Source organism: Peromyscus leucopus, chromosome 4 (genome assembly GCF_004664715.2).
Source record: "Peromyscus leucopus breed LL Stock chromosome 4, UCI_PerLeu_2.1, whole genome shotgun sequence".
Classification (NCBI taxonomy): Eukaryota; Metazoa; Chordata; class Mammalia; order Rodentia; family Cricetidae; genus Peromyscus; species Peromyscus leucopus.
This window is the reverse complement of record NC_051066.1, coordinates 67,398,566-67,423,295: the sequence shown is the minus strand read 5'-3', so window position 1 is coordinate 67,423,295 and position 24,730 is coordinate 67,398,566. Positions and strand designations below refer to the sequence as shown.

General features: G+C 51.1%; 1 protein-coding gene across 4 annotated transcripts; it reads right to left on the bottom strand.

Moving 5' to 3' along the window:
- Positions 1-385: 385 nt before the first annotated feature.
- Arhgap1 (Rho GTPase activating protein 1) lies at positions 386-24,687 on the bottom strand. Of its 4 annotated transcripts, none has more exons than XM_028878921.2 (14): positions 24,576-24,687; positions 21,657-21,739; positions 20,859-21,030; positions 20,546-20,641; positions 11,649-11,736; positions 5,067-5,198; positions 4,805-4,891; positions 4,566-4,664; positions 4,020-4,127; positions 3,859-3,935; positions 3,585-3,662; positions 2,551-2,679; positions 2,227-2,330; positions 386-2,075 (listed from the first exon to the last, which is right to left on the bottom strand). In XM_028878921.2, exons 3-14 carry the CDS (start codon positions 20,989-20,991, stop codon positions 1,884-1,886), a joined length of 1,323 nt encoding a protein of 440 aa, XP_028734754.1. In that variant the 5' UTR covers positions 20,992-21,030; positions 21,657-21,739; positions 24,576-24,687; the 3' UTR covers positions 386-1,883. The 4 variants fall into 4 exon arrangements, with proteins under 4 accessions (XP_028734754.1, XP_037060888.1, XP_037060889.1 ...); XM_037204993.1 differs by having other exon boundaries at positions 20,859-21,006; XM_037204994.1 differs by lacking the exon at positions 21,657-21,739 and having other exon boundaries at positions 20,859-21,006.
- Positions 24,688-24,730: the final 43 nt, after the last annotated feature.

Sequence of the window (24,730 nt, the reverse complement as noted above, 5' to 3'; positions counted from 1 at the left end):
AGTCTGACAGCCTGAGCTTTTCCTCGGGACCTACATAAAAGGGAAGGGCAGGAGCCAATTCACACAATAATCATATTGAAATTTGAAGTAAGTCATTGGCTCTTCACTGGAAACCCTACACCCGCCACTCCACTCTAGTTCAGTCCCACTTGCATGTGATCTTGGAAGGCGCTGGACTTAAGTGTGCAGGACGTGGGGTGAGTCCTCTGACACAGCTGCTTGGGGTCACCATGCTCGGTAAGGACCCAGTGGACTTTCCTGTCTGCCCAGCTTTCCTTAGGAAAAGAAGATGACTGGGCAGGGACTGCGTGAGGCCCTCTTTCTCGGCCACAGCGCACTCCCACTCGGTTCTGGACTTCGGAGCCTTACTTCCTCAACAGCCACATGGACGTTTTCCATTTCCATTTTTATTGAAATACAAAAAGTGCAAATGGTGAAATACATGATTGGTGCCAAGGAAATCATGGTAAGTGTGAACACTGGATTCACAGTAAGAACGCCCCCAGTGACAGACTGACAGAGCAGGGCCAGGAGAAGGGCTAGAGAAGGTCCGAAAGGCTCCTCAGCGAATGGAGTGTAGCAACACTTGATACAAAAGGTGGGTGAAAGCAGAGTGTGGCCCCGGGGGGCCGGGAGGACAGAAGCAGCACTTGAGGCACCAGAGACCTGACACACAGTGGTGCAGGAGAAAGACGGTGGGGTCAGGCCTGGCCTCGGCTGCAAGGCGGGCAGTGCAGACTCCGCAGCCCCCAGTACCGTCTCTGGAGCTGTCGGGCCTGGCCACCCCTGGGGCAGGTCACTGCAGGTACTGACTGCCCTATCACTGTGGGGCAGACTTTACACTGGGAGGAGAAGGAAAGCTATCGGCTACCAGGGCTCAGGCTTGCTGAAAGACAACAGGGCCCTGTGGCCACCATATTCCCTCAAAGGAGCTGTGAGAACCTGCCTGGCAGCGTGATTTATTAGTAAAACCTCTGCCCCTCTTAGGGGCTTCTGAGCTCCTGCCCTCCAAGAGTACCCAGACAAGACGTGAGAGCCACCATGAGTTCTGAAGCAGTGGCCCCTCTGGCCACAACAGGACCAGAGGGGCTCCACACCAGAAAGACCCACCCTCCACTGGCTGAGGATCTGTGCACATGAGAATGGAGAGAAGACACGGAGGGCCGGGGCTGCTGTCACTGATACTACTCGACACTGGGACTCTCCCGGGAGAGGACCGTTTCAACAGCTGCTCAGACTCCGGCTATCTAAGAGGCCAAGTGTGGCAGAAACGGGGGATAGGACACACTGGGGCAGTACCACTTGGGGAGGAACAGACCCAGAGGGCAGAAGAGACAAGCCAGCTCTGGTCTTGTCATCCCTATTAGTAGGAAGGGCAGACATAGGGAACTTGTACCCAGGCCAAAACTCACTTCTATAAAGCATAGCAACTGACCAGAAAGGGAGGTACCTTAGCAGCCAGCCCAAGCCAAGGAGCTCAGCTGTCCCATCTCCTAGCAATCAGGAAAGAGGACCAGCCCCCATACCAGCAGAGCCGGCAGTGATTTAGTCTACAGTTGCCAGGGAAACAGGCAGGAAAAGGGAAGGGGTTCCTGGGGCTCAGTCCTAGAAGAGCCAAGCCCGGTCTGGAAAGCCCAGCAACCAAAGAGGCAGTGAGAAGTATAAGGCAAAGAAAATGTCTTACGATACCAGAGGCCTCCAGGGCTGGTGAGGTGGGCTGGGCAGAGGGAGAGGAGGGCCGCCCAGTTAGTGGGCTCCAACTTCCATCTCCTGGGGCTTCAGGGCCCCTCCCTAGGCAGGAGCCCCTGACTCCAATAAGGTTACTACCAGAGGCCAAGTCCAACTGGGGCTGCCAGAGAAGGGGCTGGAGGTGGGGGCTGAGCTCAGACCCCCTGGGCATCTGTGTTGTTGGGGAACAACTCCCCTTGGTGATCCAGGAGGAACTTAGTGAAGGTGTTGATGGGATTGATGGCCTTGAGAGTGATGGCGGCATCCTTGGCCCACAGCAGGTTAGGGCCAAAGACGACAGCCAGGTTAGTGTTGGTCATCTTGTTCTGGTCAGAGTGGGCAGAGATCTGTGGAAGCAAACGGGCTCCAGCTAGAATCTATGGCCCCTGCCTCTTACTCCCAGCAACCACATCCAGGGCACCCAAGCAGTGACCCTCCCCCGTGGGCGGTGAGCGAGCCCCGTGGGCGGGTGAGCAGTGGAGGCCAAGGCTGTCTCACCTGCACCAGGAAGGCCGTCAGGAAGCGAAGCACCTGATAGTTTTCCTCTGGCAGAGTCTGGAGAACCTGCTGGGTTGTCTCCACTCTCTGGCTTTCATCAATATCTGTGAGGAGGGAGGCCCAGGTTACATACAGAGCAGAGGACTAACTCAGGAAACCCTGCCATCAGACTAGTGGGGAACCCCAACCGAACTTGCTGGGAGCTGCTTATGCCTACAGCCTGCAGGGGAGGGTAGGTAGATGTACGGCCATGTACACATCCCTGAGCTCAGATCCAGCTCTGGCAGAGGATTTACACAGCTGGGGAGGAAAGAGGAAACTCACTGAGGAAGCCCACAACGTGGGGGTAGAGGTCAAAGGTTAGCAAGGGCTCAGGAAGCTCCCGAAGGAAGGTCTTGAGGATGACAGCCGGCAGGTGCAGCTCATTGTACTGGTCAAAGTCCACGGGCAGCCCTTCGTGAGGGAGAAAGGATGAGACCAAGGCGGCGGCCAGCAAGCCCCACACCCTATGTCCTTCTTCTACTGCACAAGCTGCCTTTCCCTGGGTCCCCCATTGCCTCTCCTCCTCCTCTGTAACAAGGGGATACAGGCTCAGACCACCGGAGAGCCTGAGGGCGGGCACTGGCACACATGGCAGTTACTCCTTGCCTCTAAATGATCTGGAACCCAAGGCTGCAGCTCCGGAAGGTGAGGAGCAAGCCTGGGCAGCCAGGCAGATGGAGGACCTCTGTGGTCACTGTTAGCATGTGGGCATCTGGACTGGCCTGCCCTTAGGGCCCTGACAGTGGGGTACATCCTCAGCTGCCGCCACTAAGAGCACCCCCTGTGTACATTTGCTACGGTTCCTTATTGCCCACCTCCCATCTCTTTCTTCGTTCTCATTCCCGGGGACCAGTCTCTGCCCCCTTCTCTCCCCTCCCTTCAATAAATCACCCATGTAAGCCCTGTTGTATGGCGTGACTCCTTCCCGTTGTTTTAAAAATACAACAGCTGGTCTAGAGAGATGGCTCAGAGGTTAAGAGCACTGGCTGCTCTTCCAGAGGTCCTGAGTTCAATTCCCAGCAACCACGTGGTGGCTCACAACCATCTGTAATGAGATCTGGAGCCCTCTTCTGGTCTGCAGGCATACATGCAGGCAGAACACTGTATACATAATAAATAAATCTTAAAAAACAACAAGAAAACCAAAAAAACTGTCACACCAAAGGACATGGAAACTTCGGCAAGAATTTTCTTCTTGCTTACAGCCCCTCACAGTTACATGTTCCATCTTCTCTCTCTCCACACACACACCCACCCACCCCCCACACTAATGTGCACACACGGTCTGGATGAGCTCTAGAGTCTGGCCCACTCACCCATGTTGTATTTCTGCTGCACTTCCCGAACAACCTGGGTGTTGGCCGACCTCCGGAAGATGCCCTCAGTTGTGAGAGCTGGGAAACAAGGGGGCCTGGTGAGTCTCAGAACTCTGGGTGATGGATCATTTCCCTGCCCTACCAGTCTCGGAATTCCAAGAAGGGTCATTGGGAGTGTACTTTTCTATGCCCTGCCCGGAGTTTCTTTCTCAAGGGCAACTGGGGAACAGGGTGACTTGGAAGGTCAAGGGGCCTTGGGCTCCACAGCACTCACCGTGAGCCTGCAAGTAAGCAACCGTCTCCCTGAGCACAATAGGAATGGGCTCCTGGTCGGGGCTTTTCTCCTGGAGGCTGGGGGAGCAAGGGGTGAGCTGGGACTCTGCATGCTGGTCCAACCCCCATCAGCCCGGACCTGCCTAACCTTAGCATACTCACTGCTGCAAGGAGACCCCGAACTGCTGATTGGGCAGCGGAGGGCGTGGGGGCATGGGCTTGGGAGCTGTCGCGGGGCTCTTTTGTGTGGATTTGAGGAAGTCATCATACCTGGGAGAGTAGATGGAACAAGCGTCAGGCCCTCTGGCTCTGCAGTCTTGTCGCCAACTTTGTGTTTACTGTGATTTTCCATGGATTATTTCATATGTCCTCAAAACAGCCCCACTTAATGTAACACAGTGGAAAACAAACACTTTAAAGGGTTCAGTCAAAAGCCTGTGACGGAAACGGGGTTGGATTTGGCTCCATCTACTGTCTCTGGATCTTGACGCGGCCTTTCTCATTTCCCTGGCTTCTCTAGGCTCCCTCTTGCCCAGGTTCCTCTGCCTCCCACACAACACACCGACAACTGAGCAGTGGGTCCACACGAACACACACACACACACACACACACACACACACACACACACACACACACACACACACACACACACACACACACACACACACACACACACACCCGGCTTACGCGCCCACCCGCTGCCTCACTTGAGCACTTGGCGAGGAATCCCCAGCTGCTCCAGCTTCACATGCTCACTCAGCTCGCTCAGGTAATTCACATAGAAGATCTTCCGTCCAAACTTGAAACTGGAGGCAAAGGGAAGGATCTGGGTCAGCCTGGGCCCCATGATAGGCCGCTACTCTCCCTGCAGACAGGTATCATCCCAAGCTGGCCACCCTGGGTATCTGCTTGGTATGTGAGGGGTGCACACCTGTGGCCTGCTCACCTGATGAGGGGCTTGAAGAGGATAAGCAGGGTTTTGATGAACATGGTTGGGTGCACAATGTACAGGGCCTTGATGTTTTTCTTGTACCTGCAGGACATTTGGGAAACTTGGGAATGGGTGGAGTGAGGGGCAGGGCTGTTGGGGCCCTGCCTCTATTGACATGGAATAAGCTTCTGACCACGAGGACAGCCCAGAGCCCGGAGAGCTGCTGGCCCAGAGCCACCCCCGCCGGCTCTGGAGCCCACCCCGTGTCCCCACCCACTTGCGGTCAAACTCCCGGTAGGCGTCCCGCAGCCAGCTGAGGGAGGGTTTGTTGTCACTGGTCAGGCCGTGGTGCAGGTACAGCAGGGTGTAGTCACTCTCCACATACTGGTCCAGGGTGTGTTTCAAGTACCTTCAAGACAAATGCCCGGGGCTGGGGTAGCTCCATGGTAGAGTGATTTCTAGCATGTGTGAGCCATAGGTTCAACCCCAACATCATAAACACACAAAGAGCCCCGCTCAGACCTGTCCTCTGCACAACAGGCGTGGCCCCTGTTACAACAGAAGCCAGGACTTGCGTCATGCTTCCTTCTCCACAGAGGCTCCCGCCCTGCTGCCATGCGGCTCTGTAACCCACAGCCTCTTCCTGGAAGGAGGCAGAGGGCAGGGAGCTGGGCCCAGGAGAAGTACGCACGCCGACAGCTCTCATTTTGAGCAGCAGAAGCAGCAGACCTGGGCTCCAGGCTAGGCTGTGTATCCAGTTAAAAGGGTTCGACATGTTTTTCTCAGGATCACCCTGAGTCAGTAAAGAGGACAGTCACTGGTTATTAGTAAAAGCTTTTAGTGTCTGCCAAGTACTTCCAATCCATTACCTCATTCTCCCTCATCACAAATGAGCTGAAGTTAACCCCGTTACTAACAAGGGCAATCAACAGAGGTCAAGCGCTTAGCCAAGGTTTCAGTTTGTGGTGGGGCACAGTGGTGAAGTCCAACTCCAAGACTGCATTCTAGACCTGGACAAGAGCTGCCCTTTGTATGTGATTTGTGGTACAGTTTGTAAAACACTGTGCCCATGAAAGGACATCAGGATGACCAGAAGGTCAACCGTTCCAACTCCTAGGCTTTTTTTTTTTTTTTCCGAGACAGGGTCTCTGTGTAGTTTGGGTGCCTTTCCTGGAACTCACTCTGTAGCCCAGGCTGGCCTCAAACTCAGAGATCCGCCTGCCTCTGCCTCCTGAATGCTGGGATTAAAGGCGTGCGCCACCACTGCCCGGCCCAACTCCAAGTTTTTTAATGGTCCACAAAGCCATACTCCTCAGGTTCCCTATGCTCACAACAGGGTATGTACCACCCCAAAACACACACACACACACACACACACACACACACACACACACACACACACACGTTGAACACACTGGGAAGTTTGGAAGAAATAAACAGGGAGAGGGCAGAAAGCCCAGGATCAGACCTCTTAGAAGATGGCCAGTCAGGCCCTTGGCTCTAGTAGGGACGCCACTCCAAGCAGGCCAAATGCTAAACACATCCAAGAGCGGGGGGAATGTGTGAGGGAGTGCCCCAAGACCTGACTACGTGCCCAGATGGATGATCTGACCTAGAGACAGCAGCCTAATGATGGGTCCCAGGGTGCAGAGCTGGGCCAGCACAGGTAGGCAGGGCAGAAATGCTAATGCCAAGTTACCACAGATTCTGAGCAGTACTAAACTGAGAATAATTTAACTTAGTCCTTATCCACACTAAGCACTCTGTAGTTGACAAAGGGCCATCACATACTAAGACGGCATTTTGCAGCTGAGTGTTGTGGCACACATCTTTAATTCCAGCACTCAGGAGGCAGAGACAGGCAGATCTATGAGTTCTAGGCCAGCCTGGTCTACAAAGCAAGTTCCAGGACAGCCAGGGCTGTTCACAGAGAAACCCTTTCTCAAAAAGCAATACAACAACAGCAACAAGAGGAGGCATTTTGCAGTGAGGAACGCAGCACAGAGGACAGTAAAGTGACTCGTCCATCCATGATGCATGCCGCGACCTTTGGAGTGCAATAAAATGGCACCTGTCAGAGGCTGGACAATGCTCACGCTCTCTGACCGTGTAAGAGAATGTTCAAGAACTTTTCCTACGGAAACGGAGGGAAGCAGAAACACTCTTGCAGGAGACTGTTCATTCCAGTTTTATTATGGAAAAAATAACAACTGAGCAGCCAGCAAATTGTCCAATATCAGGAGATTGGCTAAAGAAACCCTGGGACATCTATAAATAGACTATCTCACAGGATGCTTCTACAGACAGGATTAATCTGTGAAGTCAGGCGTCAGAACAGTGGTCACCCTTGAGCACACACTGGAAAAGCAAACTGGAGACCAGAAGGGGGGCACTGATATGTATGGAGTTTCTGTTTTGTTTTGTATTTAGGTTTTTCGAGACAAGGTCCCACTCTGTAGCTCAGGCTGGCCTGAAACTCAAAATCCTCCTTCATAAGCCTCCCAAGTGCTGGGATTGCGGACATGCATCATCAAATTCACCAAAAACTGGGTGTAGTGTTATATGTATGTAGTCCCAGATACTCAGAAAGCTGAGGCAAAAGAGGTCATTAAGCTTAGGCAACAAAATGAGAGCTGTCTTAAAAGAAAAAAGAAAGTAGTACACAATTTGTTTACTTTTCTATATGCATACTATATGTAAATAACATGTTTTGTTTTGTGTGGGGGCTTTGGGGGGGCAGTGGGAGCAGACGGGGTTTTACTATGTAACTCAGTCTGGCCTGGAACGCCTATGTAGACCAGGCTGGCCTGGAATGCCTATGTAGACCAGGCTGGCCTGGAATGCCTATGTAGACCAGTCTGGCCTAGAACTCCTATGTAGACCAGGCTGACGTGGAACTCACAGAGACCACCTGCCTCTGCTTCCCAAGTGCTGGGATGAAAGCACGCATCACTCTGCCCAGCTAAATATGTCTTTTTGGGTTTTGTTTTGTTTTGTTTTTTGAGATAGGGTTTCTCTGTGTAACCCTGGCTGTCCTTGAACTCACTCAGTAGCCCAGGCTGGCCTCAAAGATCCACCTGCCTCTGCCTCCCAAGTGCTGAGATTAAAGACATGTGCCACCAAGCCTGGGGTAAAAAACAAAAGGACATCAAAGGATATCTTTGAGGAATGTTTTATACCCAAAGATGGAAGAATTATCCAAGACATCAAATTGAATACAGAGTTCCACATATAGAAAAAATACAAAGAGGATGTAGCAAAACAGTGGTTTCCTTTCTGAGTGACAGGTCTGCGAGACTTCATTATTGTATAGGTGTTGTTTTCCTGTATAACTACTGCCATGTTTTTAACCTCTCAACCCTGTAATACTCTAAAATATGTGTGATGGAATTTCATCGCTACCCATAGCAACCCTGTGAGGACAGAGAACTCAGAGTTCATACAGAACTCGGAGATTTGCCTCGAAGCACATAGCTAGTTAAAATCAGAGCTCAAATTTAACTGGTCTTCTGAGTCCAAGCTTCAAGCATTTTTCCATTCCAACCCCCTAGATCTGGGTGGGGAGTGGGGGAAGGCCAAGTCTGATGTAATCTGACTGAAAACAGGGCACACAGAACTAGTGGGACATGAGTCCAGTCTCAGGAGGGACTGTGACTAGATGGGGTGGGGGTGGCGGTAGAGGGTGGGTTGGGGTGTATGTGGTGTGTGTGTGTGTGTGTGTGTGTGTGTGTGTGTGTGGTGTATGTGATGTGTATGTGGTGTGTGTGTGTATGTGGTGTGGTGTGTGTGTGTGTGTGTGTGTGTGAGGTGTGTGTGTGTGTGTGGTGTATGTGTATGTGGTGTGTGTGCGTGTGTGTGCATGTGTGTGTGTGTATGTGTGTGTGTGTGTATGTGGTGTGTGTGTGTTATATGTGTATGTGGTGTGCGTGTGTGTGTGTGTGTGTGTGTGTGTGTGTGTGTGTGTGTGTAGGGAAAGAGGCCCTGCAGCAGCAAACTGCCTAGGGCTTCTGGAGCCTGGAGGAAGATAAAAGGTAGACACAGCTTCCTCAGTAACTGCCCCTAAAAACTAGGTGCTTTCCATTGCCTGTGATTTCCTCTCACTAGACCTTCTGCCTGGCCACAAGTCTGCCACTTGGTACATCAGAGGTGGCAAAAAAGCTGGAGTGGGTTTGTGACTCAGCCTCCTCGGGAAGAACTCTATGGTGAATATTTCTGGTTGGACACGTGGTGGGTCTCCAATAAAACTCTGCTTGCTCTATTTTAGGAGCCATACAGAAAGGGTCACAAGGCCAGAGAGAGAAAGACTCACTACAAGGAATGAGCCTCTGCCTCTATCTCAGCTGAGACCAGCAGACTCCACACTCAGGCTCGGCCTTTCTTCTGTGACCACTGCAACACGGCATGTGCAGAGCATGTATGCAGGACCACAGGGAGCTGCTGTGGTGGTGGTACAGCATGCAGGCAGGACCACAGGGAGCTGCTGTGGTGGTACAGCATGCAGCAGGACCACAGGGAGCTGCTGTGTGTACAGCATGCAGACACAGGAGCTGTGTGGTACAGCATGCAGGCAGGACCACAGGGAGCTGCTGTGGTGGTACAGCATGCAGGACCACAGGGAGCTGCTGTGGTGGTACAGCATGCATGCAGGACCACAGGGAGCTGCTGTGGTGGTACAGCATGCAGGACCACAGGGAGCTGCTGTGGTGGTACAGCATGCAGGACCACAGGGAGCTGCTGTGGTGGTGGTACAGCATGCAGGCAGGACCACAGGGAGCTGCTGTGGTGGTACAGCATGCAGGACCACAGGGAGCTGCTGTGGTGGTGGTACAGCATGCAGGCAGGACCACAGGGAGCTGCTGTGGTGGTACAGCATGCAAGCAGGACCACAGGGAGCTGCTGTGGTGGTACAGCATGCAAGCAGGACCACAGGGAGCTGCTGTGGTGGTACAGCATGCAGGACCACAGGGAGCTGCTGTGGTGGTGGTACAGCATGCAGGCAGGACGTGCAGGCAGGACCACAGGGAGCTGCTGTGGTGGTACAGCATGCATGCAGGACCACAGGGAGCTGCTGTGGTGGTGGTACAGCATGCATGCAGGACCACAGGGAGCTGCTGGGATGGTGTGCATAGCTTACATTTTAGAGAGCACTTGAAACTGGTCAGGAGAAAGCACAGAAACGGCTACCCTGAGCAAACAGGGCAGTTTCTGCTCTGCTTCTGTGGAGTACCTCACATGCCTTGACAGCACATGGTCCCAGCTACGGCCCCAGTGCTGGCTCAACAGTGAAAGGCCAGGAGAGGTCTGCCACACACGTCAGCGTTTAAACAGTGTGCTGGCTGCATTGAGAATGGCCGCCATAGGTTATATATTTGAATGCTCAGTCAACAGAGAGTGGATGTGTTTCAGGAGAATCAGAAGTAGGAGGTGTGGTCTTGTTGGAGGAAGTGTGTCATTGGGGCGGGCTTAGGGGCTTCAAAAGCCCATGCCAGGCCGTGTGTGTGTGTGTGTGTGTGTGTGTGTGTGTGTGTGTGTGTGCGCATGTGTGTGTGTCTGCTGCCTGCAAACTGGGATATATTTATACAAAATTATATATTATATATAAAGCTGCACTATTTCTCCAGCACAGCACCAGAAAGAGAGAAAGGCGTGTGTGCGCGAGCACCTGCAGATCAGAAAGTAGCTCTCAGCTACTTCTCCAGCATAGTACCATGCCTGCCTGCTCCCTACCATGACGACAACAGACTAAGCCTCTAAAACTGTAAGCAAGTCCCCAGTTAAACCCTCTGTAAGAGCTACCTTGGTCATGGTGTCTCTTCACAGCAACAGACTGAGACAAGCAGCCTTTGGATTTGTGCTCGGAGAGATTCTAACATACATTCAGTAGCAGAAGCCCCACAGGTGCAGAAACCATTGACACCAAACTTGGTACAAAGTAAGATAATGGTAATTATGAATATAAATAGAAATGATTAAGAATCATGAGGCTTAGCCGGGCGGTGGGGGCGCACGCCTTTAATCCCAGCACTCGGGAGGCAGAGGCAGGTGGATCTTTGTGAGTTCGAGGCCAGTCTGGTCTACAGAGCAAGATCCAGGAAAGGCGCAAAGCTACACAAAGAAACCCTGTCTCGAAACCCCCCTCCCCCAAAAAAAAAGAATCATGAGGCTGGAGAGATGGCTCAAAGGTTAAGAGCACTGGCTGCTCTTTCGGAGGACCTGGGTTCAATTCCCACCACCCACATGGCAGCTCACAACTGTGACTCCAGTTCCAGGGGATCCAACACCCTCACAGCAATGCACATAAAATAAAATTAAATAAATTCTTTAAAAGCAAAGAATCATGAGTATGCCTGGTGGTGGTGGTGCATACCTTTAATCCAGCACTTGGGAGGCAGAGACAGGTGGATCTACAAGTTCGAGGCCAGCCTGGTCTACAGAGTAGGCTCCAGGGCAGCCAGAGCTACACAGAGAAACCCATTTCAAAACAAAATAAAACAACAAAAAAGAATCATGACTACATCAGAAATACCATACAGTTGTACATATTTGGAAAGTATTTCCTTTTTGAGGTTATTTCTGGTGCATTCTCTTACTCCTGACAGGAAAGAGGCCACATGCTTCATTCTCTTCTTTGAATGATGAGAAAATAAGGTTCTTAGACACTTGCCAAGGTCAGTCTCTAGGACTAGAACTCAGTCTGACTCCTTGTCTAGTGTTCTTCAGCATATATAAAGCAGCTTCCTTATAGGACGAGGGTGGTTAAGAAAGGTAACCTGGTGCCCAGGGTGAAGGAGAGCATGGAGACTGGTTCAGGCTACCGAGACTCCGGAGCAGCCCACTCTACTCCCCTGAAGGTACTCACCCCAAGAGCTTGCTGTGGTCCAGCTGATGGCTAGGGGGCATTCGACAAGCACTAAAGACAATGATCTTCCGCCCATATTTATCATCACCTAAGTGTGGAGAAAGATGGAGTAGAGTCGGTGAAAATGAACCAAAGTGGAGGGTGGGGCTTAAAAACTACCCAACCTGGGGCCTGTGCCAGTGAGCGGAGGGGCTTGACTGACCTATGTCCATTATTCAAGGGCATGCTGGGTAGTTACTTCAGGGGCACTGAATTGGGACCCCCCAAAAAAAGTATTTAGCCTTGCTTTTTAACCCAGTCATGGTGAGACACACTTGTAAACCCACACTTTGGAGGTAGAGTCAGGAGTTCAAGACCACTTAATAGGTTCAAGGCCAGCCTAGGCTACATGAGATACAGTCTCAAAAAATAAAAAGAAAGCAAAACAGTAACAATAAAATCACTTTGAGGATAGAAACAGTATTGAGTGTTCAGAAGATAAGTGTATGGGGCTGTAACTCAGTTGGTACAGTGCCTGCTTAGCTTAGCATACAGGAAGCCCTGGGCTTGATCCCTAGTACCAAATAAACCGAAGGTGATAGTTACATCTGTAATCCCAGCACTCAGAGGTAGAAGCAGGTAGATCAGAAGTTCAGTTATCCTTAGCTATACTTAGATAAATTTAAGGCTAGCCTGAGATACAAGAAAATCTGTATTGGGGGAGAAAAGGTATATTCATGCAACAGAAGTTTGACCCTAAAAAGGAAGAAAGTACTGACATACACCACAAAATATATATGAACCTTGGAAATAAGCTAAGTGAGAGCAGCCTGGCACAAAAGGGCAGCTACTACACGATTTTGTGAGAGTCTAACAGTGGTACTCAACTGTGGGTCATGACCTCTTTGGGGTCAAATGGCCTTTTCACGGGGGTCACCTGTCAGATATCCTGCATATCAGATATTTACATTACAGTTCATAACAACAGCAAAATTACAGTTATGAGGTAGCAACGAAAATAATTTTACAGTTGGGGGTCACCACACCAAGAGGAACGGCATTAGGAAGGTTGAGAACCACTGAACCACTGGCCTAAGACCACAAGTCCACAGAGTCGGGAAGAGGGAGGAAGGGAAAACTGCTGGACAGGTACAGAGTCTGATGTGTGCATGAACAGTAAACGCGTTCTCTGGGAAACACCGCTGGACAGGTACAGAGGCTGATGTGTGCATGAACAGTAAACGTGTTCTCTGGGAAACACTGCTGGACAGGTCAGAGTCTGATGTGTGCATGAATAGTAAACGTGTTCTCGTGGGCTGGCTGACAGATCGATGGGTTAAGACACTTGTTGCCAAACCTGATGACCTGTTTCATCCCACATGGTAGGACCCATATGGTGGAAAAAGAGAAATGATTCCTCAAAGGTGACCTCTGACCTCCATGTGTGCCATGGCTTGCACACACATGTGCATGCACACACACAAAATAAATGTGATTTTGCTAAGAACTTTCTTAAGTGTTCTACTGGTGCACACCTGCAATCTCACCAAGGGAGGCTGAGGCAGGAAGGTGACAAAGTCACAACAGATCTTGTCTCCAAAAAAAGCCCCTTCATTCACCAAAAATATATCCATCAAGGCCTATACTGTCTTGCCACCAGACATCCTACAACTAACTGGTTTACCCCAAAGCACCGAGCAGTAAGGACCTAGAAAACCTGTAGAGGCTGCTTCTCAGCCAGCCCAAGCTACAGAGGAAAGTGGTCTGTTGCTAGACAGTGGGGTCAGCCTCCCTATAACAACAATTCTGCCCACAGACACTTTCTGATTTTATTATTAGAACAGCTGACCACACTTGGCCCTGACTGAACTCTGGACACTCCTAAAAATTTTATCGTTCAGGCTGGAGAGATGGCTCTTTGGTTAAGAGAATTGGCTGCTCTTCCAGAGGACCCAGGTTCAATTCCCAGCGCCCGCATAGCAGCTCACAAATGTCTGTAACTCCAGTTCCAGGGAATGCAACACCCTCACACAGACCCCAATGCACATAAAAATAAATAAATTTAAAAAATTATCTTTCCCACTAAAGATATTTTGAAGAACATGAAGTACCGGCAAGTTTGTGACACTTTGGAAAAAATTCCACCTAGGTGTTTTCTCTCAGATGTATTTGTTCCAAACACTTCACATGATGGTCTGGCCCCTGGCTGTCACAAGCCAGAAAGCTCTTGAGACATGCTATCGCCCCAAAATGAAATGCTCTTCTTAGAGCAGGGGTCCTTATGAAAGCTCAATGTTGATAAAGCCTGGTCCGCACGCCCCCGTGTCCTAACAGACTTCACTTTTCCAAAGAGGCCAAACTGTACTTGCCTCATCCTGACTGCCTCAGAGGCAAAGGAGAAGGGACACAGGAGAGCAGAAACTCAGGACACAACCCATAAAATGCAGGGAGTCTGCCTTCCGCTCCACTGAGCAGTAAGGACTATTCTCCCTTGGTGAACCCCATCATCCTGCTCTGTCTATGAAGAAGTGCTGTGAAATATTAGTTTCCGATGTGTTACATTCGTTTATGCTGTGGAATGTTAATGGTGCAAAGATGTGTTGCATTCTTATATGTTGCATTTGTTTAACTCTGTGAAGCTGTGTTACTGTGCCTGTCTAAAGCACCTGATGGTCTAATAAAGAGCCGAACGGCCAATAGCTAGGCATGAGGGAGGGATAGGCAGGGCTGGCAGGCAGAGAGAATAAACAGGAGAAATCAAGGCTCAGGAGAAGAGAAGAGGGAGGAGAAGGAGAGAAAGATGCCAGGGGCCAGTCACAGAGTAAAAGGAAAGAAAGATACACAGAATAAAGAAAGGTAAGATGCTCTGAGGCAAAATGTAGTTAAAAGGAAATGGGATAATTTCTTTTAAGATTTCTTTATTTATTATGTATAGAGTGTTCTGCTCTTAAGCTCCAAGCCATCTCTTCAGCCCTTGTGTGTGTGTGTGTGTGTGTGTGTGTGTGTGTGTGTGTGTGTGGTTTTGTTTTTTTGTTTTTCAAGACAGGGTTTCTCTATGTTGTTTTGGTGCCTGTCCTGAATCTCGCTCTGTAGACCAGGCTGGCCTCGAACTCACAGAGATCTGCCTGCCTCTGCCTCCCGAGTGCTGGGATTAAAAGTGTGTGCCACTATCGCCCAGCTGAAATGGGATAATTTAAGTTAAGTTAGAAAAGCTGGCTGGAAACAAGGCAAGCTAAGGCCAAGCATTCATAAGAATAAGTCTCCATGTATTTATTGGGAGCTAGTTGGTGGGCCCCCAAAGAGCAAAAAAAGAAAAAAAGCTGGGCAGTGGTGGCACATGCCTTTAATCCCAGCACTTGGGAGGCAGAGGCAGGTGGATCTCAGTGAGTTCAAGGCCAGCCTGGTCTACAAACTGAGATCCAGAACAGTCAGGGCTGTTACACAGAGAAACCCTGTCTCAAAAAAAAAAAAAAAAAAAAAAAAAAAAAAAAAAAAAGGGACCAACCACAATGGAGTCCAGGGGCTGGTCCTTTTCAGAGTGTCCCAAAGCTTCTCACTTTTCTCTAGGCTGAGACAGGAAAAGCAGGAGGCAGCTTCTCAAGCGTGCTATGATAGCCTGGTCCCTAATGGATGAATGCCCTGACCCTAGCAGCCTCACAACCCTAACAGCTAGCTCCTGGGTAAGCCTTCACCCTCCTGTCTCCACCCAAAGCATGGTCTGGCTTTGTTAGGTCCAAAAGGGCCTGGGCAGGGTCCTCCAAAGAACTTCTTGTGCTAGTATCTGAGGTCCAGCCCACCAAGCCCAGAAAGCTCTGTCTTGTCTCTTAATCTTTCCTAGCATCCACCTCGGAGGATTATAAACAGCTACTGCCCCCAACTCTACTTTCACAGCACACCATTCCTCTCAATCCCACCTTACAGAGAATCTGTAGACCTAGTCCTGTAAATATTTCCTAAAATGGAAGCCAGACGTGACAATACACACATGTAATCCTAATGAGAGACCAGGAGTTACACAGATTCCCAGGCAGGCAGAAAGATACGGAGGGGCCATGGGCAGGTAATAAAGGTGGTGAATTTAAGATAGCCAGCTTCTTTCTCACCCTCCTGACTTGAGATCAAAGCCTGGCAGCTGCAAACTGAAGGACTTGTAGGCTTCTGTCTCCCACCAGCAGCAGGCCTGCTGATGGACCGGCTCAACAAGCTCAAGGCCTCGTCAATCAACCATCCTATCTGTCTGCGAACTGACCAACCCTGAATTAGGGGAGGAAGACTCTTTAGTCTTATAAAACCGAGCCTTGGAGAAGCGACTGGAATTTGCAGCTTTCCTGCTCCATCTGCTCTGCAGAGGGCCTTTCCCTCTGGGTCTGCTGCATGTGTGTGTTTCCTCAGCCCCATAAACGCGTTGCTTCAGTGGCCGATTCTGCCTGCTGCTGCTGTCTGCAGCGTTTAGTTTCTCCACTGCTCTCTGCTGCGCTGGAGACTTTTCCTGCCTTCTGATTCTTTAATTGGCAGAAAAAACAATAAACAAATCTGATCAAGACCCCTAAACTATATCACTAGCACTGGGAGGTGGGGGCAAGAGAATCAGCAGTTCCCAGCAAGGATCAGCTACGTAGTAAGTTCAAGGCCAGGCTGGGCCTCATGACATCCTGTCTCAGGGGGGAAAAAATTCCTTAGACTGGCTCACAGACTCTGAGTCTTGGCCTCAGCTCTCGGGCTGCACCATGCACATCTTCTTGCACATCCTCTAGCCCAGAAGCTCTGGTAGCGGGGCAGGCCGGGTTGTTCGCTGCTTGTATGAGACAGACCTTCCTCTGGACAGTTCTGTTCCAAACTGGCCACTAGGGACCTGGGGCACTCCCCCACACCCAACTGCCTCCACCTTCCCCTAAACAGCTGAGCTGGCTCTTCTCACAGCTCCCAGCACTAAGAGCCATCCCAATGCTGTCAGTTTCTACTCCCCTGGGTAACCATGCTCCGTCTCCCACTGGCTCACAGCAGCCTGAAAGCAGGGACTGATTCCTGTCTCTGACTCATGTCAGTCATTCAGTAGTGTGGGTCTCCAGGTGTGCTGATATACACCTTCGATCACAGCTACTTAGAAGACCGAGGCAGGAGAGTCACTGGTGCCTACCAGTCCAAGACCAGCCTGGGTAGAACAGTAAGATCCCATCTCAAGTACTCAGTGTTGGAAGCCTTCACAAAGACGCAGGTCATATGACATATAGTTTCATTTCTGAACTTGTATTTGATGGTTAAGTGACAAATTAGAGTGTGGTAGGCAGTGAGTTTCCTGAAGTTGGAGAAGGAATCTTTCCAAACAGAATCGTTAGCACGCAGCTACATCAGCAACAGTTTTGCTTGTTGGTTTTGTTTTTGAGACAGGCTGTGCTGTCAATAGGAGCTCAGGCTGGACTAAAACTGAAGCTCCTCTGCCTCAGCTTACTGAGTGATGGGATCGGGACTTTGTGTTTGTTTTTGTCTTCTGTTTTTAGGACACAGGGTCTCATTATGTAGCTCTGGCTGTCCTGGAACTCACTATGTAGACGAGGCTGGACTTGAACTCATAGAGATCCCCCTGCCTTTGCCTCCCAAGCACTGGGATTAAGGGTGTGCGCCACTACCCGGCTTCGATATTTATTACAGGTATGTGCCCACCACACCTAGGAGGCAGGTGCACTTGGAAGGCCTGGGTGGCACCAGCTCTCTGGACTCTGGGGCGCTAGGGTTTTGGGGGGCTCGGAGCTAAGCTCCCATCCTCATTTACTTCTACTTGGCTCTGTCGGGGAGAGGGAAGCAGCACAGCAGGGCAGAGACACTGACCGGCCGCCAGCCACACAATCTCGAGTTCAGAACCGGGGGATCACCTGCCTAGTTCCGGCTAAGCAGGAGGAATGCCTGGAATGCAGGAGCGAGACTGAGGTGGGCGAGCCTGGGGACCTCGGGGGGGCACTGTGTGAAGCTGCTCCCCAGGAGTAAGGCAGCCCTCACTGGCTGGAAGAGTTGAGGACTGAGCTAAGGCAGAGGGTCTGAGAGCTCTGGAATGTCAAGTGTAGGTGAGAGGCTAAGGCTATGGCCAGAAGCATGTTGTTCCACCTCTCAGCTGGCCACGAAGTGGGGAGTAGAAACCCTTCATCCATGCTTTTGTGAATAATCCTAATAAACTCACTAGTTCATCAAGAGAGAAAGAAAGAGCTGGGCGGTGGTGGCGCACGCCTTTAATTTCAGCACTCGGGAGCCAGAGGCAGGTGGATCTCTGTGAGTTCGAGGCCAGCCTGGTCTACCAAGTGAGTTCCAGGAAAGGCGCAAAGCTACACAAAGAAACCCTGTCTCAGAAAAAAAAAAAAAAGGAGAGGGGGGGAGGGAGGGAGGGAGGGAAAGAAGGAAGGAAGGAAGGAAGGAAGGAAGGAAGGAAGGAAGGAAGGAAGGAAGGAAGGAAGGAAACTGTTCTACAAAATCTATTACAAAGATGTGCACTTTCTCTAGAGAAAGGAATTTACACCCTGGTGGCCCTAGGGGGGTCAAAGGGGACTATGACTAGTTAAAACCTATTTTACTGGACTGGTGGGTCTCTCTCTTCTTTTTAGGTCTCTTTTATTGTTTTATTTTTCCAATACCAAGGCTGGAAACCAGGGCCTTGCACTAGGCACGAGCTCTGCCCCTGAGTGCTACCCCAGTGTAAGAATGTAAGGAGGAATGGAGGAGGGCCTCACCCAGGGCCCAGTGCTGACTGGGAGGCTGCTCTAGGCACACACGCTGAAAAGAGTCCAGACAGCAAGGGGCTCGAAGGGTAAGTCAGGAGTTGGACGGCAAGCATGGGATGAGGGCCGGCAGCCCGTGGGTCTAGGCCTTGCCCTCCACGCCCCCACAAGTGGGGTCCCATCACCAAGTTCGCAAGCAAGCAGGGTAGCTGCTCCAAGAAGCACCCGGAACTCCCTCCCTGCTCTCAGAAGGGATGAGGACTGATTCTGCCCTGGAACCTTAGAGAGATGCAGAGCTAGCAGCTGTGTGTCTCCAGGGTGCTGGGGAGAGGGCCTGCTGAGGAGGGTGTAGTAGGAAAAGCCTGAGAACCAGGCCCTGCATTCCCCAGATACCAATCAGGGCCTCTCTCAAGGTGTTAATCAGCAACAGGACAACTTCCTTAGCAGGCATTCTGGGTACTGCTGACCACAACCTGCAACCCAAGAACATCTACGGTGGGCTGGGACTGAGAACGCCCACAGTGGATGAAGACTGCTGACATTCGTTAGAGATTGCTAGTGTCAGGAATCGTGCAAGCCAGTTGACATCACGTTGGAAGCCTGAGACCAGCTGTTGCAGAAACTGAACAGGTTACAAATAATGGTCTCTTTGCCTCCTTTCTGAAGAGTCTACTTTTACTAGCACAACACTGGAAAGACCCTACTGGGACCACGTCAAATGTGACTGAGTCCATGCCAACCGCTGAAGGCAGGGACCACCACAGCTGTAGAGGAGCTGGGAGCATCACCTGCTCTCCCTTCCACACGGGCTCTTCCTCTGAATTCTAGGGCCAGAGACACCACCACTGGCTCTTCAAACAAGCCTTGCCAGGGAGACAGGCACACAGGCCCCGCAGCAGCATGCTGGCCAGGCCTTGTCCACACTGGGAGCTTCCTGAGGCCCAGCCCCTGGAGCTCCTTTCTCCTGGCTTCTGGATGTGTCACTATGCTGCCTCCACTCTATCATGCCTCACAAACTCTGTTGTTTCCTCCTTCCAAAGCCACCAGTAGCTCCCAGCTTCTTGGAATGGAGTTGCAAATAATCTGGTGCCACCAGCCTCCACCAAGAGCCTTTTCTGATTCATAGAGCCAGAGGCCACAGCCAGGACAGGCTAAGCACAGACAGCCAGAACTGACACCTACCTGGCTGGGCCCCCTCAGGCTGGCCACATTCTGGAGAACAAACAAAAGAGTGGGCAGGGTGGTGTTTGCTGCAAGATAAGAGGACAGAGGAACAGCCCCTACCTTTTGTCTCCTGACTGACCACAAAGTCCAGAGGCTATCGAGGTAGACATTAGACACTCCACAGACACCTCACTCAGGTTCCCAGGCTCAGACCTAAGCCAGGGAGGCATTCTGTCTTGCTTCTGCAGGGGTGAGAGGGACCATTCAAGGCCCTCAACCCAGACCACGATGAGCATCAGAAGCCCAGGCACCATGGAATGAATGCCTTAGACATTATGGCCTCTCCTAACCCTGACAGCAAGAGCCAGCTACTGAGGCTCCACTCCCCTGCTCTAGTCTCCTCTGGGGCTTGCCTATGAATATAAGGAGCTCCCTGAAGCAGAGACCCAAAGGGTTCCTGCACCCATTCTCAGCAGGGCAGCACGTCCACTAGAAATCTGACGCTCCAGGGAGCCGTGCGGCATTGTACAGTTTGAAGGAGGCTCTGCACATTCCAAACTCCTAGAAGGGAGTGACATTATCCACATCCCCGGGAACTGATAGGGGAAAGCAGATATCAGGGCAAGGGAGGGAAGAGAGGATATGAAGGGAAGGACAAGGCCACTTGTTCAGAGCCAACTAGCTAGCTCCCAGGACACTGACATACGAGCGTCAATGTACTCCTCTCAACGACAGTGTGAGGAGGGAGTTCGGAGCACAGAGCTGGACCAAACTCAGCTTTCTAACTTCCAAGTTACTAGGGCCACAAGGCTGCCCACATTACGGCTGCAGTGGGAGACAACGGGACCACGGGTCAGGAAGCAGTAGTAGGTGGCTCTATTACAGGCCAATCAAAACCAATCCATGCTCATAAGGGAAGGCACATACGCTCAAGAGCAGACGAGAGGCTAGACACAAAGTGGACCCTTTCTTGGTGGCAAAAAGAGACTGGCTTCTCTGAGCCAGGAGCACAGGCTATGAGGGCAGAGACACAACACTGGGCACGCTCACCTGCTACTTCCACAATCTGGTGGCGGGCGATGTCATAGTAAGGGTCATCCCACTTCAGGTGTGTGACAGGTTCTGGAGAGCTGCTTTTAGAGTCATCTGAGGAACAAGGCAAAGGCAGAGTCACCCGGGGGGCTGGCCTAGCACTTTCTCCATGACTCATCCTCTCTGGCCTGCCCCCAGTGAACTAATAATATTCATGGCCATACCCTAGGGCTGGTCTCCTTGCCCCAACCTTACCCCTGGAGACTCCTCTAGCTGGTAGGGGCCTCCTCTCTGTGGCATCTACAGTTGCCAAAGACATTGTACCACCCACCTGACTTGGGAAAGTCTGGCATTTCATCAGAAGGCCAGTTCTTCTCATCAATGGAGGCTAGCTTCAACTGGTTCAGAGCTTGGCTGGTATCATCCAAGGTCAGATCATCTTGCAGTTCTGAGAGAGGATCCATGGCTAAGTCTGTCCCCTGCAAAAGAACCGGAAGAGAAACCTGGGTGGGAGGGGAAGAAAGGTGGTGGGTTAGCTTCTGTGATTCTCACAGTGAACCCTTTTGTCTCCTTCTTTTCTCTTCTGGCACCCTTGTCCCTGTTCCTCAACAGTCCTCATCCTGCCAAGAGTTCCACAGAGCAGAGCATGTTGCCAGAAAAGGCAGCTGGGGCAGCGGATGGCACCGCTCAGCACCTCCCTTCAGGTCCTCAGCTGGGCACTAAGAGCCGTGCCAGTCCCACACTGCCTATCACCCACTGACCAAGTAACGCAGTCCCAGCTGCCAAAGGCATATCCTTAGAGGTTTTGGAGTGCAGAAGCCTCATGCTCCAACAGTTATAGAGAGAGATGTCACAAGAATCTGAGGACTCCAAGGGTCTCCTAACACCATGAAAAAGGCCAGCTGGGGCCCTGGCTACTCCACTCCTCTCTCCAGGCCGGAGATGATAGGGTCCCAGGGAAACAAAGGCCATGGCTGAGGTGTTCAGCTTGGTTTACCTGGGACAAAGACCAGTAGCAGGAGATGGAATCTATCTGCCAATCCCTGCAGGTCCCTAAGGTTCTTGGGCCCTCTCTAAATCTGTAGGGGTTCCAGACAGTGGTTTCACTGTGGCAAAGTCAACAGATTACCTTAAGGATGAGAGGGCACAGAGCGAAAAGAGACTGCCCTTGATATCTAGAACATGGAGGTGAGGCCTTGAAGGGCAGAAGAGCTGGCAGGGAGGGAAAAGAGGCAGCATTATAACCAGGCCTAGGATCTGGCCAAAAGAGATGGCACTTTCTGCTCTCAGCTTCATAAAAACACCTCCCTCGAGCTCACCAGATGGGTGAAGAAGGTTTCAATCCAACCCATTTGTCCAACCCCAAAGAAGAGGCTGCATTCCTGAAGCCGAAAAAAATGACTTATATGGTCAGAGAACCGGCAGGGCAGATAAGAGGAGAGAAAGGGCCTGGGGATAGGAAGAAGAGAGGCGCTGCCCCGTGAGATCCACACTGTGGGCCAGGAGGATCGTGACCACCTCCCATCACCTCCTCTCCTGCACACGTGACAACCTGGGCTCTAAACGGTGAAGTCGCTCCCAGGGCCTAAGCAACAACTGCCTTGTCACCATGGCAACACACTGAGTCAGGAGGAAAACTGTTTCAAGCTTTCAAAGGCAAAGACCAAAGCTTCTTCCTTGCTCTTCCTCTCCCTGTCCCTCGGCCTTCTCCACTAATCCAACTGGACACCGAAATACAGCTTCCTTCCTAAGAACTCAAGGGCAAACCGTTCCCATTTGGGGATGCATTGATTTCTCTTGGTGAGTAAATCTGCCTTTGCCCAAAGCCCAGATCTTTGCTCCCCTTCAGCCCTTGGTCCTCCAACCAGGCAATCTTTCATCTTGAGGAATTTGTTTCTCACAGGATCCTCTAGCTCATTGGTTCTCAACCCCTTTGGGGGCCAAATGACCTTTTCATAGGGGTCCCCTAAGATCATTGGAAAACACGGCTATTTACACTATGATTCATAACAGTAACAAAATTAGTTATGAAGTAGCAATGAAAATAATCTTATGGTTGGGGTCACCACAACATGAGGAACTGTATTAAAGGGTTGCAGCATTAGGAAGGTTGGGAAGCACTTGGCTCAGGAAAGGGCAGATTCCGGCTCAAAACAACATCTCCCTGCCTGGGCCTTCTCTCCTTCCCCATCACTGCCCAGGTACCAGGAACTCCTTGACACCCCCACCTCACAGCAATCCAAGGGAATCTTTCTGTACACAGTAAGTACCTGGTGTGATAGAAAAAGCATGAAGTCAAACGTATGAAAAACTGGGTTAGAGTCCTGACCACGCCAAGGACTACAAAGATCCCAGGCAAGAGCCTTTCCTGTCTGGACCTCAAATTTCCTTATCTATGAAGCAAAGGCTCCTCCCAGAAATAGAACTCTCCAGTGCTCAGAAGCACTTGCAAGGAAGTCAACAGGATTAAAAGCAGCAGCTAGAGCTGAGCTATGTGTGAGGGAGGGACAGGGAGACTATCAAGGAGGAAGCTGAACTTGACTCCCAGCTCTTTCCCAGGAACCTCTCCTGTCAGCTCTAGACCTGACCGCCTTCAACTCCCTCACAGCCTCCTTTACCAGCAAAACTAATCACAGTGGGGCCCCGCTCCCTGGTCTCTCACCCGCTTCTACTGACTTCTCTGAGTCAGGATGTTTATCTGCTGTTCAGTGGGAGATGAGGGAAGCCTGTGAAGAGAAGTTCTAACACAAAATGATAGAAATGAAATACACTAGCCACCTATGAGTCCTACTCCACTCTGCAAAAACACTGCTCGCTCTCAGATTAATATTCCATTTTCAGCAGGTAAACCTTGACCTTTAGAAAATATCTGAAAATCACTTTAGGCAAAGGCTTTGACTTTGGCAAAACAGTGAATCTCTCAAAAATTCTGGTATCTGTGGACTTTTTCTCTTAAAAAAAATGAACAGATCCGTGAAATCTTACATGCAATTTTAAAGGCTTCCCAAGCCCTCTGAGAATTATTGCTGAAGAGCCTATTTCAAAGGCTGAGGCCATAGCTCATTTTGCCTGAACTCACAGAGGGCACTCTGCCTGCACACACAGAGCCCCAGATTCCCTCTCCAGCATAGAAAAACAAAGCAACTTATTCAGAATAATGCCTGGCACATAGCAGATGCTCTGTCATTAGCTTAATGAATGAATGATTTTTCCTAAATGAAGAAGGAAACCAACATTTGTGGAAGACCAATGTGCTGGGCACAAACACCTCACCACTGCACTAACCGTTCAGCATATGCTCTCAGGGCCATTTATGGTTTCAGCAAAATGGGGGTGGGGGGGGATATGAGCAAACTGCTAAAGGTCACAGAACCCAGAGGTCACAGAATCCACGAGTACGTTTGAGGTGGTCTCTCGGTGGAAGTCAACCCCTCAACAACACCTAATGTGACTGCCAGTCACAAATTCACAGGGTTCAAAGAGGAGCCACAAAACGGCATCCAGAACTTCTAATATCTATCGGGGAAACAGAGACAGCAACTTGAAGTCACAGCATTTGCTGGCGCTGGAATCGGACTGTTGTGTGACTCGGAAAAAACAAAAGCCCTCCATGACAGCAACTCTAAACTATAATCACGTTTGCATAGTCAAAAACAAACAACAGATTGAACGTATTTCATTTCCCAAGAACATGAGGTGAAAGCACGACCTATCAAGGGGCAGGGTCGATCACTTCCCCCCAATTTCTCCCTCTCAGTGCTTTGCCAGATCCTGTCAGGGAGACGGCTCCCTCCCACGGGTCTGTTCTGTCCTGGCCTATGCCTTGGAGGGGACAGGAAGAAGTCAGAGAAAGTGGCCGTCTTCTCACTGCAGACACCGAAGCGGGGCAAAATCCCGGCAGCGGGGAGACCAAGGCCCTCAGGCCCAGCCCCACCCCCGCGCCACGGCCTCCGGGTCTCCCCTTTCGGCCCTCACCCCTTCGGAGGACCGGGGCAGCTCTTTCCCTTCCCCCACCACGCCCAGCGAGACCCCGCGCTCAGCAGCTCACCGCGCTCGGGCAAGGCTCCCTCTGCCACGCCTGTCAAAGCTCGGCAAACATCCGGCCGGGAGGAGGAACGGGTACCGCCCCCTCGGGGGCCCCCCAGCTCCCCAGCCACTTCCGCCACATCTTCTTCCTACTTCCGGCCTGTTGCCCGGTCCAAA

Coding starts and splice junctions, on each gene's coding strand:
- Arhgap1 (XM_028878921.2), bottom strand. CDS start 20,991: ATGGATCCTCTCTCAGAACTGCAAGATGATCTGACCTTGGATGATACC. Junction 20,642..20,858: donor GCCAGACTTTCCCAAGTCAG/GTGGGTGGTACA, acceptor CTTGTTCCTCAG/ATGACTCTAAAAGCAGCTCT. Junction 4,892..5,066: donor TACCGGGAGTTTGACCGCAA/GTGGGTGGGGAC, acceptor AATGTCCTGCAG/GTACAAGAAAAACATCAAGG.